General features: G+C 40.7%; 1 protein-coding gene across 2 annotated transcripts in view; it reads left to right on the top strand.

Moving 5' to 3' along the window:
• gpc3 (glypican 3) overlaps positions 1-18,743 on the top strand; it is a 225,174-nt gene that overhangs the window by 143,986 nt on the left and 62,445 nt on the right. For both annotated transcript variants that reach the window (XM_072662855.1, XM_072662854.1), the window contains exon 6: positions 8,645-8,756. In XM_072662855.1, the coding sequence (XP_072518956.1) occupies positions 8,645-8,756 (112 nt within the window). The remainder of the gene's footprint in view (positions 1-8,644; positions 8,757-18,743) is intronic.

Raw genomic sequence — 18,743 nt, 5'->3', positions numbered from 1 at the left:
AAGCGCAAATTACACTTCTAGACTATAGGGGAAGCCCAGGAGCAAGAAAAAAAATCATTTTTGCATAATGCTGCTTTAACTTAATTTACAAGTTAACAGTGGCATTTTCTTTTGCTGTACATTTGGACATACATGTGTTTATTTTTATTATTATTTTTTTGTGACAATTTGCTTTGCCTCAATTTAAGATGCAAGATCATGTTGTGATCATTGTGAACATTGTGATTAGAAGAGCCTATGGCAATGTTACCAATGGACCAAGGACCTTTTTTAAAGGCACCCTAGAATGTAAAATTCTGTTTTCCCTGGTATTGTTGAATAATAAGAATTCAGTATATGGAACTGGCATAGCGGGAACCTCAAACACTGTTTTGTCCTCCTTCCAAAGAAAACCAGCATAACCCAAACAGGTCTGTAAAAATGGGCCAATTCCAGAACCCCAAAACATACTATACGTCCAATCGTTTGTGGACACCCACAAACCCATTCAGATACTTTAAGCTGCACTCATTGCTAGGTAAAAGCTAACGATAGGCAACTGGTTTTTATAATTCTATCTCTTAACATCATCTCCCTCCAAATCAAACTACACTACACTGAAGCTAAACGCACAGTAGAAGGAAAAACACTTTCAATTTAAGAGAGTCTGGTAAAAGTATGGTTGTTGTGGTGCAACGGGTAACACCAGTACCTGCCATTGAGCTACCACACCATGTGGGAGACTGGGGTTTGATTCCTGGTCTGGGTGACTATCCTGTGCTACACCAATTATAGTCATTGGGCAAAACTCCTAACACTACATTGGCCCACTTCTGTAGTATGAGAAACCTTGTGAGTCACTCTGAATAAGAGCGTCAGCTAAATACCATAAATGTAAATGTTAAAGTAACCCACTACAATCTCTTCAGCCTGCTCACAGCGCATTGCGCTAAGAGGACACAAGGAGCAGGCAGCAGCAATACTAGTGTTTTTACTACACTGTTAAAATTATGCTATAATATACAGCTTCTGTGAGCCATCGTCAGTGCTTATAAAAGCAGAGCTTAGCATTTTATGCCACAACCCCTTAACTGTAAAAAGGAAACTCAAGACATTACATTCAAAGGCAAAATAACAGGGTGGTAAATATGCATTTTTGATGACATATGAGCACTTCTCACCTCAAAGACTATTTATACATCAAAGAATATGTATAAATAGTAAGCACATTTAACATGTGAAAAATAATTTCTAAAATAATTAGTAGTGACTTTTTCATTTTGAAGTGTAAGGGTTATTCCTGGATAAATTTCTTGTGTATAAACAAAAGAGAGTTTTATAGTCCTGCCTGTGAGTGTTGTGAAGTGGTGTCATATACCCCAGACAGTAAAAAAAATTGTAAAAGCTATGCATTTGCATGTCTAAAGCTATCTCAAATAACAGCATTGGCCTGAGTGACAAGTTGTAATCACACTATGCTTAGCTAGACAAAGACCTTAGTCAGACTATGACAACTGGAAACTGGGAATTGAACAGAGCTTTGCCATGGCTGGCCACGCTTCACTTGTCTGTCAGCAGAAAGTCCTGCCTAAGCTTCACATCTGTTTACCAAAAGCAAACGGGTACTTATTTAGATCCAGTCTTTGTTTTCTTTTTCTTATTTTATCACATCCTATGTCACCATAATTCCCTTGGGGATAAAAAAGACATGGGCTTATTCCATAGTAATGATTTTACAGCCTGGATTATTCTGTGTCAGCAAGGTGACATTTTAAGAAATCAAGGCTACATAAACCTGACTGTTAGGGGGCTCACACAAAAACCTTGCATCACCGCTTTTGCCACTTTTCATTGAATCAGAATTTCATGATGAATGGACCACTAGAAATGCTCTAGAATGCCTTGGAATTAAGCCTTGTTACTTTGACTTCGATTCAAAATCAAAAAGGTTTTTTCTGTCTGCTGTAAAGTTTGGAGATTTTTGTCCGACAGCATACCACATTATATGTTTTAAAATAGTGTACATGTTTTAAAACACATCAAATGGCATAAACCAAATGGAAATGTTTGGTTACAGCTGTGTCCAGTAATTTCGGCTTCTGTTCCTGTCCTGCTCCCTGCTGCTCATCACCTACCCCGGATGAATGTGGAAGCATGGAGGGGAGGAGAGTAGCGAAGCAGGAGAACCAGTAATTGTGAAAATTGGACAGCTGATCCAGTTCCCTGTTATTTTAGACTTGATTCCGACTATTTGCTTGAACATTCACCAATAAGCAAGCACAGTTGCTGCACAGGTCCAGCCTGGGGCCCTTTCCTCCACGTTTCTTTTATATTTGATTTCACATTAAGTATAAAATGTACAAACTGCTGAGAATATGGGAACACAAACAAAACATAGAATGGAAAGTGCTTGGCCTCCTCCATGTTGTCCCTAAACTCTTCAAAATGAAAGACACTTTAAAGGGTTCTTTGTGTGAAACCATAGATGAACCACTTTTGGTTCCCTAAAGAACCATGTTTGTGAAGATGTTCAAAGAACCCTTTGAAGCACCTTTATTTCATTATTTCAAGTGTAGTCTCTGGGTGTGTAAGCCGTGATGTCATTCAGAAAATTTTGACTTCATGGGTAGCGTCTGTATCCTCCATCAAAGCTGATTTAGCAAGTGTTTGGAGCAGCTTCTCTTGTCTAATTTTTACGAGTTCTGGATGCAGCTTAACATGCAAAATCCCTCTACTGGTAGGCCACCATTGTAGAACTATGAATGTGTCAGATGGTTGCAATAAATTACATATTTTGCTTGGTTTATACAGCATATTTAAATATTATTAGACATGTACATCTCACACAGTCACACAAACAGAGTACTACACTTATATACACCCATTAAAAAAGCTAATATAACACTTATTATGGCTGTTAGTATATTTAAATATGTGGATCTAAGCACATTGGTTGGAAGCACAGCCTACTTCTGATGTGAATAGAAGGCCCTTTTTTTTGTCCATCTCCACATCAGTGCAGCAGAGTTTGAGAGTGAGTGTTGATGGGCAGATCTGGTTCCGCCACTCCGATATGCTCACAGACGCCAGAGCCTTTCACACCAGGGATCAGGGCTGAGAAACAGTGACCGGCAATGGCACTCTTTGGACAAACAGCCTTATCGTCCTCTAGATCTGTGTCCTCACATTGGTCATAATCTTCCTCATCCTAGAGTCACAATGTAGGAACATAGTTTTCACTGTTTCAGAAACAGTAAAAAGTTGAAAGGAGAACATTGTGGAGATGGTAGAGCATTTTGAAGTTCCTCACGCTCGCCTTACCTTATCCCAATCTTTCCACCCTCCTCCCCCCAGTCTTTAAGCCTGCTCTCCATTTCAACAAGTAGGGGCATGAGTCCTCTAAGGTTTATGAAGACCTGCCTTTTGTTGGAAAGCTCTCCAGCAGTCAGGGCTGAATGGACTCCTTCATGGACCACAGCAAAAACACTAAGCCCTGGGCCTCAGTGTCAACAGCAAGGCCAGGTAGTCAGAAAGACTAACAGCATGAGGATAGGCCATTGTTCACATATAAGCAGGTTCCCACTGCTTATGGTAGCGCTTGAGTGTCCTATTCTGAACCTGATGGAAGGCTGAAAAGCTGAGAGGCAAGTCATTTCAGTGTGTTAGCTTTCAGCATTTTACCAAACAACAATTTTCTCCCCGTGTTAGTCATTGCTATTCCCTCATCACTGAGGGGCTCACATGTGCTTCCTCCAATACAAATAGCCATTCATGGGGTTTACACCCACAGAAGGGGTCTTAGGAAGGACTCTTAAGGGCTCTGTTAAGAGTTAAGAGTCTTCAAGGTCATTCAAAAGACTAATTGTGAAAAGTCTGCCAAAATGCAGCAAGCCTAAGTCAAGCAAGCCAGGTACTACCAGTGTACAAATGAGGAGTTCATTAATGTGACATTCTGTCTTGTAGACAACTTTCTCTTTCTTACATGGAATGTGACTTCTGTAGAGGGTGTGTTACACAGTCTGAGGGTCCAGGGTTCAAGTCCCTGTTTGGCTCCAATAACCCTCTAATGGAACTCAGAAAAGGATGTCTGCATGTACTGTGAGGTTAGTTAACTCCCAATCTGTTGACTAGTATCTGGCTTGCTTGGCTTGGGTTCTTCCCACATTTTGACATTTAATGCTAAAACATCCCAACTGAAGTGAAACACCAACTCATTAATAAAGTGCTCAGTTATTAGCCTTTGTTGTTTTTGTAAGACACATGATGTGTTTTAGTGAATGTGTTGTCTGCCTTGCTTTATGATCCATATGTTAGGCCTCTATGAAAAGAGGATGAGCAATGGAGAAACGAAGCAATGGAGGCGTTGCTTCATAGTATATCGTCACTGTCACACTGTCACTATTTGTCATCTTGTATCTCCAAAATAGCAAACTTCACAGGAGAAGGAAAGAACCTTCTTAACTTACAGTAAATGCCAGGTCTATTCTATTGGACCATTACATTTTGTTATGTTGCAGCCTTGTGCTAAAATGATATGTGCTAACGATAAAGTGAAAACAGAATTGTAGTATACCAACATTTTACTCAGTTGAAGCACCTTTTTCAGTGATTACAGCCTCCTTACAGTCTTCTTGAGTATGATGCCACAAGGTTTGCACACCTAGATTTGTGGATTTTCTGATATTCTTCTCTGCAGATCCTCTCAAGCTCTGTCAGGTTGAATAGGAACGATTGGATGTTGAATTGGGTTCAAGTCAGGGCTCTGTCTGGCTACTCAAGGACATTCTCAGAGTTGTCCCTAAGCCCCTCCTGTGTTGTCTTGGCTGAGTGCTTTGGATCATTGTCTTGTTGGAAGGTGAACCTTCGACTCATTCTGAGCTCTCTGGATCAGGTTTTCATTAGGAATATATCTGTACTTTGCTCCATTCAGCTTTCCCTTAACCCTGACCAGTCTTCCTGTCTTAGCTTCTGAAAAACTCCCCCACAGCATGATACTGCCACCACTGTGCTTCACTGTAGGGATAGTATTGGGCAGGGATGAGCAGTGCCTGGTTATCTTCAGATGTGGCGCTTAAAATTAAGGCCAAAAAGTGAAATCTTTCTTTAATCAGACCAGAGAATCTTGTTTCTCACAGTCTGAGAGTCCAGTCTTTGAGTGAGAGACTAGAGAGGCACGAGAGACTTCTGTCTGGACAAACTGCCATGAAGCCCAGATTGGTGGAGTGCTGCAGTGATGATTAGCCTTCTGGACATTTCTGCCATCTGCACACAGTATCTTTGGAGCTCAACCAGAGTGACTATTGGGTTCTTGGTCACCTCTCCTACCATGGCCCTTCTCCCTGATTACTTAGTTTGGTGGGGTGACCAGATCAAGGAAGAGTCCTGGTTGTTCTAAACTTCTTCTATGCAATAATTTGTGGAGGCCACTGTGCTCCTGGGAACTTTGAATGCAGAGGTTTTTTCTGTTGCCTTCTCCTTTTCTGAGCTCTAAAGGCAGTTCTTTTCTTCTCATGTCTTGGTTTTTGATATCCCTTGTCAGCTGCAAGACCTAATATAGACCGTTGTGCGTCTTTCCAAATCATGCCCAATCAACTGAATTTACCATAGGTGGATTTCAGTCAAAGATGATCAAAAAAAATAGGAGGCCCCTAGAGCTACATTTCAAGTGTCACAGCAAAGGGTCTGAATATTTATGTCCCTACAAAATCTTTGTTTTTCCTTTTTAATATATATATATTTTTAATCTTAAATTTTGTCTCCAATGTGCTGTGAGAAAGCCAAATAACTGTTTTCCCTTTCTCATAATGGGATATTGACTGCAGATTGGTAGGGAGACTAACCATTTTATTTAGGCATCAACATAAAAAAATGTGGAAAGGGTCTAGAGAAATTACAGGCCTTGTGCAGAGATACAACAGTGCCAGCCTAGTAAACCTGGGCATTGAACCAACAACCCTGTGATCAATAACCCAGAACTCTAACTATTGAACCTCCACTGCCCAAAGGCAACTGGGAACCAAAGCCAGCCAGTGGGATGTCAGCCATTCAGGGATCGATCAGTCAGTCAGTGAGATGTCAGTCAGTAAGAGGCAGTAACTCTCGTAGGCCTGCTCACTCTCCAGTCCAGCCGAAAAATCACCTTTTTGGTTTACTGATTAAGCGTGAACACTCGAAATAGAGACCAGTAGATGTTTCAGAGTACCCACTAGCCAGTGTATGTGTGTGTGTGCTGTTTCTCTCATTTCCTCTGCCCAACTTTTTCCATCAGCTCCTCCTCTAATAGGGCATGTGTCTGTATTATTAATGTGATAATTAAGAGCGGAAGGTAGGCTGCCATCAGATCTAATAAGTAGAAAAACTAAGCATGGGAATGTAATTTGGCTTAATGAAGAGGCAGGGCAAGGAGGCGATGAGGCAGTGAAAGATGGCTCGATACGAAGTGTTGGAGGTTATGTCATTGCCAAGAATGGACTATGATCTCATATTTCTGCCTCGCTCAGTGATCAAGTCTATTTTCAACATATTCATTTCTGTACCTGTGATGTATCGTGTTTAATCTCATTAATCTAATCTGTATTCATTTGTGTGATGCTGATAAATGTCACTTGTCTGAGGTAATTGGCTCTACCATAGTTGCAGTTGTTAGTAAGTGTGTTTACACATGCTCTAATAAAGATTTTGGTCATCAGCAGATTATTCAATTGGACATATGAACAGCACACTGTGCTTTACTGTAATACATTAAGCAGTTATCAGATTTCAACCTGGATTTAAACTGAATAAACTGGTTGTTGAACATGTGTATATCTGTCATTTGTGGTAGAGTGAGTGTATAACCTCTTTTTATAGGAAAAAAAAAAGAATTTTATGTGTTTTTTATTTTTTAATCAAGCACCTAGCCATGCAGTCTGCCTTTACACACATTAGTGAAATAAAGGGTTGTTCAACTAAGCTCACTGAATCCCAGCATGGTACTGTAATAGGATACCACCATTGCAACAAGTCAGCTGGTGAAACTTTGAACAACCCAGCAAATTTACATTGGCAAACCATGTAAAGTTGCAGAGAAGGATCACAGAGTGCTGAGGCACAAAGCTAACTCTCTGCTGTCTTAATCTCTGCTGAGTTTTAAACCTGCTGGTAAAGTTGGAGTGGACAGCAATATTCCATATAAATGCCTATGGATTTAGAATGGGATATCATAAAAGCTCATATAAGTGTCCCAATACTTTTGTCAATGTAATGTGTCACTGTCCTGTTGGAATAGCCAGTTTCGTTCCAGCTGTTTCAACTGCCTAGCTGTAGTTATACTGAAGAATCCAGAGATTCAGTCATTTTTGTACCAGTTACTCAAACATACCTCTGGTCATTGTGGTCAGTGTTCGTCAATCTAATGATTGACTACAGCTGATTTCTCTGTGTCACATAAAAAGGGTTTATTTGATAGCAGTTATAATCACTGACAGGAAGTTAAGAGGCCTTGGCCTTGAATGTTGTACATTCACTGTCCTATGACAGATGTATGTTACTGAGTTGGGTGTATGAGTCACAGAAATGCAAATCTTATTAATCTTAAGCTCAAATACTTTTCTAATTATTTAATAACAAGCAAAATGTGACCCCAAAAAATCCCCTACACTTGACACCCCAAATGCCCATAACGTCTTATTTCTTCTGTAGGCTTTTTGGTGGGTTTTATTATTATTAAACTGAAAAGGTTTTTTTTTTGTTATTATTGCTATTTGATTTTTATTGAATTTTGATGTCTTTTAAAACACTGAATGTGTTATTGACTATAGTAAAGTTTGCTGGTTGACAGTCTAATGCTAGTCTGAGTTAGTAAGTGTACGTTGTGAGTGTGAGCGTGTGTGTTGCTTGTGTGGCAGTGTCACTCCACTCTCACTGCTTGTGCCTCCCTCAGTGCTTGTCCTACCGTGCCTCTGTGCATCAACACTAATTACATTTTAATAGGGAGTAATCTACTGGAACATGAGCCCAATTGGTCCTGTGGGAGAGGGGAAAGCCTGGTGCTTGTCTTAAACATACACACACACACACACATACACACACCTCACCCCTACTCTGAGATTTCAAGCGCATCATATGTAACCGATTTCCAGAGACGTTAAGATATTCCTGTACATATCTGACCCAGTTTAGCTGCTTTCATGTCTGGATAGACATGCTGGAAGGGAGGCATTTAGAGCTGCTCTCTCTGGTGCTCTGCTGTATGTTGGTCATTTGTATGCAGTTTTGATGCGTGTGATCTAGAAATGACTCCAGAAAACTGGGGTGGTCTCGGGAAGGAGGTGGGGTCTCGTTTCCCCTCTAACAAGTTGCATTGGTTTAGTTATTTGTGCAGAATTGTTTTCTTGTGATTTAGCATTTGTAGGACTATACAGTGGAATTGATCAAATTCCTGGGGCCTTTATTGAATTCTAAAATTCCCTGGACTTCTTTGGAATCATGATATTCCTGGGGCCATTTAAATTTCACCTCTAGATGGCGATATAGTCCATGTTTGCAATACGCATGGCTCGCTCAGAGGCCACAGTCAGGCTCAAGGCAGACGTTGCTTACAAGTTCTTGAATGTGTGTCTGGAACTAGGTTGTAGGATGAACTTAAGTGTGTACCTGGCCTGATGACTTTGATGTGTCTGAATAGGTTTCCTGGGCCAGGGTTGAGGAGGCCCCACCCTCATGGTTCAGAGACCAAACAGAAGCCCCCCGAGCCTGTTGTCAGCCAGATCATCGACAAACTCAAACACATCAACCAGGTGAGTTATGGCTTTACACGCACAGAGGAACGTTTAAATGTTAAATAGAGAAAAACCTCTTGACAAAGAACCTTGTAGAAAAGGCTGTGATGAAAAGCAAAGAAAAGGGTTCCATTATTTTTGTTGACACCCCTTTGACTTAAAATTAAATGCCTTTCTTCTTGAATCTTACAAAAGGCCCTTTAAATGTGGTTCTTTAAGGAACCAAAATTAGTTCTTCTATAGTCTCGCTTATGTAAATAGTAGGGCCGTTATTATTGCTTATATATTAGCGAGTTGTCTACAGTCTTCAAAATATAGGGCTTCAAAGGGTTCTTTGAGCGATGCCATGAAGAAACCACTTTTGTACAAGAGACCTGTAAGCTTGAAGAATCTTCACTTAATGTAAAGGTTCTTTGCCACTTTAAAGGTTCTTCGTGCTCACAGATCTCTCACAAAATGGTTCTTCCACAGCATCACTCAGGGAACCCTTTAAAGCACCTTTATTTGTAAGAGTGTGTTTTAATGATTAATCGAATAATCAGTGTTTAAGAAAACTAGTACAAAGCATTCATAGCATTTTAGAGATTCCTCTCTGATCTCCAATATTTTTAGAAACTTTGCAATATTGGGAAAAAATAAACAAGACAGCCTTTAAAAAGACAAGGCCATCATTACGTACACTGTAATCATTGTACAGAGAGGGTAAAAATTCATCTTTGAGTTTTTAAATAGAGTAATCGTGTTTAAAAATCATCTCATAATGACCCCAATCAAAGAAATGCGTCACTCAGTTCACAATCACACCCATACACACAGACACACACCTGCACATGAGAACACTTGTGGCTATGCAGAAAGGAAGAACTCAGGTATAGGGGCTGCAGGTACCTTCAAAACAGACCTGTGCTTTAGACAAAGCAAAAGGCCGCATTAGGTCTCTCCACAATACAGCAGCTGGGTGACACTAGACCTTTTACTTTTGCGTGTGTGAGTGTGAATGCATGGTTGGTGGGGCGGTTATGCACTGCTTGTCAAAAACTTAGGGAAACCCTTTGAAGTATGTCAACATAAGAAGGATTAGGGAGAAAGCTCTATATTATTTGTGATTGGACTAATGTGTGGTATTTAGGGCCATAATACCACACATCTCTGCTCTAGTGTCTGTGAGTGTGAAGAACCTTTAAATTGGTAAAGAACTTATACAAACAAGTGAAGTTTTTGAAGAAGGATCTCTACGACAAAGTGGTTCTTCTGTGGCATCGCTCAGTGTTGGAAAAAATGTAAATATATATTTAAAAATATATATAATACATATAGCATGTCAAGCATTCTGTAATCTTAATATATGCCACATTTAATGTTATAATCTTTTTCTAATATGTTAAATTAATAACAAATAAACAGTATTTGGGTTTTCTGTAGAGGATGTGTATATATTGTTTTACTTAGAAAATGAAGAAAATATGCAATCTGCCCAAACTTTTGACACTGCATAAATGTTTGTGGTTATTAAAATCTTGCCCAGCTTTAAAAGTAACAGCTAGAAGATTCAAATCTACCTTTCTAAATAGTACATCAAAATAATTCACCACCACTGTTAGACATCCAGTCATTAGTAGAGCATGTACAGTATAGTATAGTACAGTATATTAGGATATAGGTTCGGAAGCAGCCCAGGTGTCTCTTAACATGAGTTGGGTACAGCATATCCTCTTTCTGGGTGTGTCTGCATTGTGTCCTAATGTGGAGCTGATATCTGACCCTTTCGGCTTTCATATGTCCACTTCCTAATTCTGAAAGAACACAGCATTCTGCTCATGTGTGGATTAGCAGCTCATCCCGAGGGAGCTGGGAGGAATCTGCCAGACTCAGCTGGACTGACTGGCTGCGTGTTTAAAGTTATGTGCTGATGAAAATCTCTGTGTGCAGAGCCATAGGTCAGGATTAGACCTGCTTTCTTTTGTGCCGGTGAACTATTGCTTTTCTGTGTGCGAGCCTGTGTGTGTGAGTATGTGTATGTGATGAAAGTGAAAGAGTGAGAGAGGCCCATGGTATATAAACATTCTTTACTGCTTCTGCTCAGAGTGTATATTGTGTGCATGGCAGTGTGAGCTTAACTTTGTGTGGTTGCTAGTATTTGTGTGTGTGTGTTTGTGTTTGTGTGTGCATTCAAGGGGAAATCCTACTGAATTTTCAAGATGTCTGCATGATTCAGTTGGTAAGATGGAGAACAATATTTAGGTGTGAAACTGTTTAACTTACTGATTTTTTTCTTTGCAGTGGTGAAAAATGAAGCCTGACATCACCATGACTAGAACTCAAATTAGCCTTTTTACTAACAGTCCAAAACATCCAGTGCATCTTTTGAGTTTTAATAATATTGGTTTTTTTAAGTTGTAATATTGATCAAATTGGTAAAATGGTGGTAAATCTTTAATCTTGAAATATGTTTTTAGGGAACTATTTTGCCACCCTGCATGTACCCCTTAGCCATGAAACGATTATAACAAGTATGTATGTTTGAGGGAAAAACCTAATCTTAAATCTTAAAATGTTATGAAATGTTGTCTCAGTTATTAGATTGTATATGTAATAATAATTTGATCATGTAGCTTTCAGAGGCATTTAAACTCTTTATTTACCATCACTGTGAACAATTCTGATGTTTTCTTTAGATTCTTTAGAGTATTTCACTCCAAAACAGTCTAATTTACTTTTTTTGTCAAATTTTTAGCTGTTATGCAGAAATTAAAAATAATTAGATGGAATTCCCCTTATATCTGTACACCTTTAAGTATGTCTGTGTTTAAGCATGCACAGATATATATATATATAAATATATATATATATATATATATATATATATATATATATATATATATATATATATATATATATATATATGTGTGTGTATGTGACTCAGTACTGGGCTTGTATGTATGTATGTGTGTGTGTGTGATTAAATAAGTGAGAGAGTATGTGTCTGTGAAAGAGAGAGAGAACCTCACTTGGACCTGTTGCTCTTCAGGGTTGTCTGAGTGGATTAACGTGGTGCTCTTGTTTGAACAGGCTGGAGTGGGAGATCAGAGAGGCAGGCTCAGCCGCCCCGGGCCTTGGGCTGTGGGGGAGGTCCAGGGGTCTGTGGGGTCACATCTCGCTTGGGACGAGCCATCATTTTCTCAATTACTGCACTGCATTACCTCATTTGAGCAGGCTTCCTCTTTCTCTCTTTTTTTCCCAGCTCTCTGTGTGAAGAGTCTCGGCCGAATCTGGCCTGAGGCCTCTCCCCTCCAGTCATCTTGTCGGCAGTCATTCTCGGCCAGCCGCTGTTCCAAGAGCTAGGGACGAGTGCTAAATCAATGTGTGTAGATACCCAGCACGCATTCTGGCACTATCAGACGAAAGCCTAGTATGTGTAAATTCAAGAGGAGTCTGAAAGTCTGAGACAATTTTTTGTGTGGAAAGTAAAGTATTGTTCAAATATTATCAGAAATCTTTGAATTGCAGTATTTGGTGGTGTGTCCCCCTTTTGAACTTTTGATTGGAGGAAACTAACTGTCATTTTTATCATCACCATAATCATCATCATCATCTTCCTCTGTCTTCTTATCCCTTAATCCAGTTCAGGGTTGTAGTGGCAATAGAGAAAGCTCAAAAGCCCAGCTATCCCTATCCCCAGCCAGTTCCACTAGCTCCTCCTTGGAAATCCCCAGGCAGTCCCAGACCAGCCAGGAGATATAATCCCTCCAGCAGGTCCCGGGTCTTCCTCTGGGTCTCCTCCCAGTTGGCTGTGCCTGGTACATCTCAACAGGAGGCAACAGGAAGCCATCCTTATCAGATGATGTAATTTTCAAATGTTGTAAAATGCCCTTCCTGGATCGGGGCCTTTTTGTGGTGGTAGGGCTTGCTTGGTCTAATGATCTGAGGGTGAATCCTGAAAAACATATCCCTGTGACATCCCCATGAAACAGGGAAGAGGGACCTACCCCTGAAGCTAGATATGGGGTTGTGACCGGACCGCCAGAATCAGCCTAAACAAATAAAATAGAATGACCATGAGGGCCCACCACCCCCATGATCCAGATTGGGGTGCTGTGCAATGCCTATTGAGCAAAGGGCAAGGGCTGAAGGTGTCATGAACCTTGGTGACCTCAGCTTTTGGTCAGATGCAACGACAAACTTTGCCACAAATACACACACACACACACACACACACACACACACACATACATACAGCATCATATGATCATGCCTCAGCTATATGGAGGTTGTGAGGGCAGCGTAAGTGTATTTGTAAGCTCACAGTTATTCACATCCATTAGGCAGCTGAGTGTGTCACACAACACTGGAGAAGAGTAAGTTCTCTGTATGCTGAAGACATACACATCCGCAGCCCCTATAAACACACGCACATAGTCAACACAGTCAAGAGGGTCTGTGTTTGCCTCTGTGTGTGTGTGTGAAGAGATGCAGGTTAGAAGCTAGGCCATTGTTTGTGCTGGGGTATTGGCGTATGAGTAGATTTCTGTGGTGTTCTGCCACAAACATCAACAAACCCAAGGGAGCAAATCAGCAATCAGTGTGTTTGAATGAGCAACAACCACGAGCCTCACAGAATACCCCAAATGAGACAGAACCAAATAAGTCACAACATCGCTCAGCCACAAAAACCCTGCATACCTACAGTACACCCAAAATGACCTGCCATCGTTAGAATGAGGTTGAAGTCTTGATTCGGATTTTGTTTTCTTAAAGAAGCTAAGACTGATTCGGAGGCGGGGGGTGGGGGGGCGTTTTGTTAAATTAACATCTGGATTGAGTATTGGGGTTCCCACGATGCCTGGGAAATCTAGAAGACCTGGCAATGTAGACTATTTTTCTAGACGTGGAAGCTCCGAGAAAATGAGAAAATTGCTCAAATGTCCTGGAATTATTAGCAAGATCCTAGAAAAGTTGAGCCGTCGAGCCGCTGAGATTGCATAGTGTAGCTACTGATACCCTGTTTACCGAGGCATCATGTCTTACAGTGTTTAACACTATAAACAGATAAATGAGTCACTATTTATTCTATCAAGTATTTGACACTGCTTAATGCACATATTCCTCACACGTACTGGTAAGCCTTCTATGTTAATCATCTAATTAATGTTTTCTTGCTTGTTTCTTGCTAGAGGGATTTGCATCTTACAAGAATAGATTTGCATATGCACTACATTGTTGCTCATTCATTGTTTCTTCCAAAATAAGGAGTATTAAAAATTGCTTATCCAGCTTTTGTTGGAGTCTCTACTGTCCAGGTAAAGGCTTTCTTCTAGATTTTGGAGCATTGCTGTAAGGATTTGGTTGCATTCAGCAATAACAGGATGTTCAGGATCAGGATGTTGAATGATCACCACCCCACCTCATCCCCAACCCCCCCTCTCATCCCAAAAGGATTGCATGGAGCTCTATCCATCATTCCAGAGAACGTCGTTCCAATGCTCCACAGCTCAATGCAGGGGGGCTTTATAACCCTCTAGCCCACTCTTGACTTTAGGTATGGTGCCAACGGGTTCGTGTTTATGTGTTCCTGTGCTATTTGCAATACGTCTTCTTTACAAGGACTAGACAAGCTATGTCTGCATGTGCACATCTGTGTCAGCAATGTGTGGAACTTAAAGTATATATTAGAAGAGGTGTCCACATACATTTGGACATATAGTGTAGAACTGAACTACTGTTGAATAGTAGATCCTGTAAGCATGTGTGTAAAAACTGGGCAATTTATTGAATACTAATCGAACCTGTCTAATCAATGCAATCGTGCCTATGTTTTTTTTAATTATGTTCATTTTTAAAAAATTATTATGTTAATACTTTATTCACTGTGTGTGTTCATGTATATGCCACAGCCTGCCTCTGTTGGGATGTGCTGGAATTGCAAAGTACTAAAATGTCTCAATTTCACTGGTAGTCTCAGAAATGGTCATTTCCTAGGAGAAGGACGAGACATTCCTAATTAAAGGTCTGTCAGATTTTTGGATCTATGACATTCTCTTAAATTATGATCATGAAAATGTCAAAACTCGACAGCGATGTGTTTATTTTTTAGTATGCTTTGTCAGTTTCTAACCGTGGTTTTTGAAAGCAGTTTTAATGAAGGCTTTGCTCCATCACATTTGCCAAAACCAGAGTGTGTTATTAAACACTGAAAAGCTTGTTTCCTACAGAATCGGACTCAAAAATACAGAATGTTGCCTTCTTATAATGACAGCATCCCCACAAATGGTTTGTTTTCTAGATGGAAATGAGCTGTAATATCTGTATTCAGAAGCAATACTCTTAGAGGCCGTTCACACAAACTTCAAGGCTGAACGTCTGGCATGACAGGAAAAATGAATTACGGATGTCCTGTGTCAATGAAACCAGGTACACTTCTTTCCTACTGGTGTTGACTTCTCTCATGCCTTGAAGTCCTCTGGGCAGTAGTGCCCCTGACCGGAAATCACAGAAATGGTCACAGTTTCATGGAAAAGCATCCTCCTATACCAGTGCAGGCGATTCAGTGCCTGTTTAAAATGGGTTCTTCTTGTAGTAACAGGTGTGAAAGCATGTTAACAGTAGGCTACCAGAGGTGAAAGGAAATTATGTATGTGTTGATGTGCTTTATTATGCAGGAGTGGTCACATTGGAAATGTGAATAGTGAAGAGTGTAACTGTAGTCTGGCCAAAGTGCATCCTGATACAATCCAGACATGGGCCACATGTTCATGGAAGGCATAAAGAATTCCTTGACCTAGTATATCTGCAGTCTGAAATTCTACATATTCCTTCCTAACTATAATTCTTTTTGTTGTTTTTAAGTTTTATTTTTTCCCATTTCTCCCTAGTTTGGATCACCAATTACCCACCGATATACATTTTCCCCAGATCACATGCAATGCTCCTGACACTGAAAGGGTAAAGGCCAACACACGCCTCCTCTGATACGTGCACAGCCAGCCAGCGAGCTCTTTTTCTGAACTGCCGCCGATGTAACTTCACTGGGCATGTGCCCGGCTCTCATGCATTGGCCAGCATTGCTCTGGAGTGATGTGGGGGAAATGTGCCATCTACCCACCCTGGAGAGAGCAAGACCAATTGTGCTCTCTCTGGGCCCAAGTTGCTGATGGCCAGCAGCTTGACCTGGATTCAAACTACCGATCCTCTGATCATAGTGACAGCACCTTGTTCCGCAGGTCCACTCTGGGCCCCTTCCTAACTCTATTATTCTAAAGGATATCACAGAAGGATTCTAATATATTGTTAAGATAGCTTGTCTAGTCCCTGTAGAGAAATATTGCCAATAGAATAGGACTCTCAGATAATCAGAATCAGAATCAGAATCTCTTTATTTCACCAAGTATGTTACACATACAAGGAATTTGTCTTGGTGAGAGCAACACGTATGACAATTAACAAAAAACACAGAACACAGTCTTAAACTAAAGGAAAAATGACACTAAACAATAAATAGGGTAGAGGATAAATTAAAAAAGTAAAAAGGTAATAAAGAGCTGATATTTACAGAACAGATAACAGATAAATGTAAATCTATTGGCACCATGCCTAATGCCAGGTGTGGACTAGGAGAATATAAGTTCTGAGCTTTGAGCTGTGGAGCAGTGGAACTATGTGAAACTGTGTTCTCTGGAATGATGGTGCCCCATCCAGTACTTTTGGGATGAGTTGGGGATTAGGTGGGATGGTGATCGCCCAACATCCTAACCGAACGCTGGTGTTGCTGAATGCAATCAATTAAATCCTCACAGCAATGCTTCAGTGGACAGTTACTCCAACAAAAAACAGGATGAACTATTTTTTATATACCTTTTTAGAAGAAACTGTGAATTTGCAGATGTCCCAATACTTTAGTCCATCTGACCCTATTCACCTATACAGTCTTAACATATGTGCTTAAAAACCATGTTAACAGTGTGATTTCTTGCGGTTTCTCAGTAGGTCTTTCACAGAATGCTCACTTAACGTAAAGTGCAGCTGGCGTTGTCAACTGGTGTTAAAAAAGTGTTTTTTTTTATATGATAATGCATATTTTTTTATGACCGAGACAACTAGGAATTTATCTTGGCCTTCAGTAGAACTGGCCAGCACATTCCAAGTGAGCTTCCCTCACTTTCCTCTGGACTGTGATGAATGTGGGGTCAAAGGAAGATCTCCCTCGGCTTCTGAAGTTCGATATGTTCAGTGCTCTTAACTCTCCCAGCCGAGGGTCTCAGTGATACATTTCTTGAGTTTGTGCCATCATTTTGGGTCTGCTACTATAAAACATTTCTGGGTGTGGACCGAGCCAGTTTTATGGACGTAATTTTTTGTATTTTTTTATTACAACATTCGAGATGTGTTTTTGAGGCCTAGCGTGACTAGTGCTGGAGCTCTGTGGTGGTGAGGTGCAGAGCTGTTGGCTTTAGATTAGCGCCTCTCCTGACACCGCGGCAGCAGGGACCGCACTAACATGGAAAAAAGAGAAAACCCTAACCTCCCTCGGCTCTTCGGAATCTGCTTTCTCACGCTCGAAATGGCTGATGTAATGCCTGAGCCCAGCCAAGTTTAAAATGAACGGAGAGGGAATAAAACGACCGTTCCAATACCGTTCCATGTCGGCGAGAGCTCAAAGGACATGCGTATTCTTATCGGCATGTCGAAATTTGCCTTCTCTCCATTGTTGTTCCACTTAGCTATGGACTGTTGGTGCTAAATGTATCCAAGGGATTTAGAGTTGGAAAGCTTGAGTCGATACGTTCATATGAAAGTAATTACCAGACGTTTATTGGGGGCCCCAGCACTAGAGAGAAACGCTCATAGACATAATCCTCTATGGCCCATACTCAACGTGTGTCTGTTTGAATTTTCATACAGGTGTTATGGTGGTGAGCTGTCAGCCATTAGGTTGAACTTCAAAGGCCAGTTCTTACGCATGTAATTCAGAGACGGCTCAATTTCTTTTGTCTGCGGGGAGGTTCGCTCCTACACTGTCTGTCTTACTTACATATCACCCCAGGTTACAACAGTTGCAATCCACAGTCAAACCAGCAATCAGCAGTGAATGACTGAATACGAGACCTTTTCAGCATGTTCCATGGACAAATAGGTCATCACATGGTAACCTTGCTCAGAAATCGTCTTGTGTGGGCATCCTGTTGCAATGGAGGCTTGTTATCTGACCTTTCAGGATCTGAGTCGAAAGCCCACAAGATTTGTTCTAGTGCGCACACACACAACCTGTCTAGTCCCTGTAGAGAAGAAGTATTCCCAATAGAATAAGGCTCTTAGCACCATGCCTAATGCTAGGTGTAGGCTAGATGTGTATAAAGGCCCAAAGCATTGAGCTGTGGAGCAGTGGAACTGTCTTCTCTGGAATGTTGGTGCTCCAAAGTCTAGTTGAAAGCATTTCCTGTACCATTACTGCTTATTTAAGCTAGACAAACTTACTTTACTTACCCTTGATTTTGAAAGCAACAATGAATGAGCAAGTGTCCCAATACTTTTGTCTATTTAGTGGAACTGCTCCAGCCGTCAGCATGTTCTGCGTTTCGGCTCACATACCCTACAGCTGTCAAATAACATCAACACATCGTCCTAATCCGTTCAACTATCATTTCAGTACTTTACATAAAAAGGAAAAAGGCCAGAATGTTGGAAACAGAGCAGTGAGTGATAAGGAATAAAGGAAGAAAGGAAACCAAACAGTTTGGAGTCATATAGCTAAATTTGTCCTAAATTTGGTTAATACAATTATCATTCTCCATCCACTGTGTGGACGCTTCGTCTTTAGCTTACTGCTAAACCGCAACATCTATACCGCAGTGGTCCAGTGCAAATACACGATGTGATGTTACATCTCTACTGTTTGGATATGTATTACGTTCTGTCACAGGAAGACCGCGGAAGTATGCAGGCCGACAGCTTTGAACAGATTTGATGCTTTGGATTGTTGTCTACAGCATGACCATATGTTCTCTTTGGGTA

This window comes from Salminus brasiliensis, chromosome 19 (genome assembly GCF_030463535.1).
Source record: "Salminus brasiliensis chromosome 19, fSalBra1.hap2, whole genome shotgun sequence".
Taxonomy (NCBI): Eukaryota; Metazoa; Chordata; class Actinopteri; order Characiformes; family Bryconidae; genus Salminus; species Salminus brasiliensis.
The sequence above is the reverse complement of the archived record's forward strand: the minus strand, read 5'-3'. Positions and strand labels throughout refer to the sequence as shown.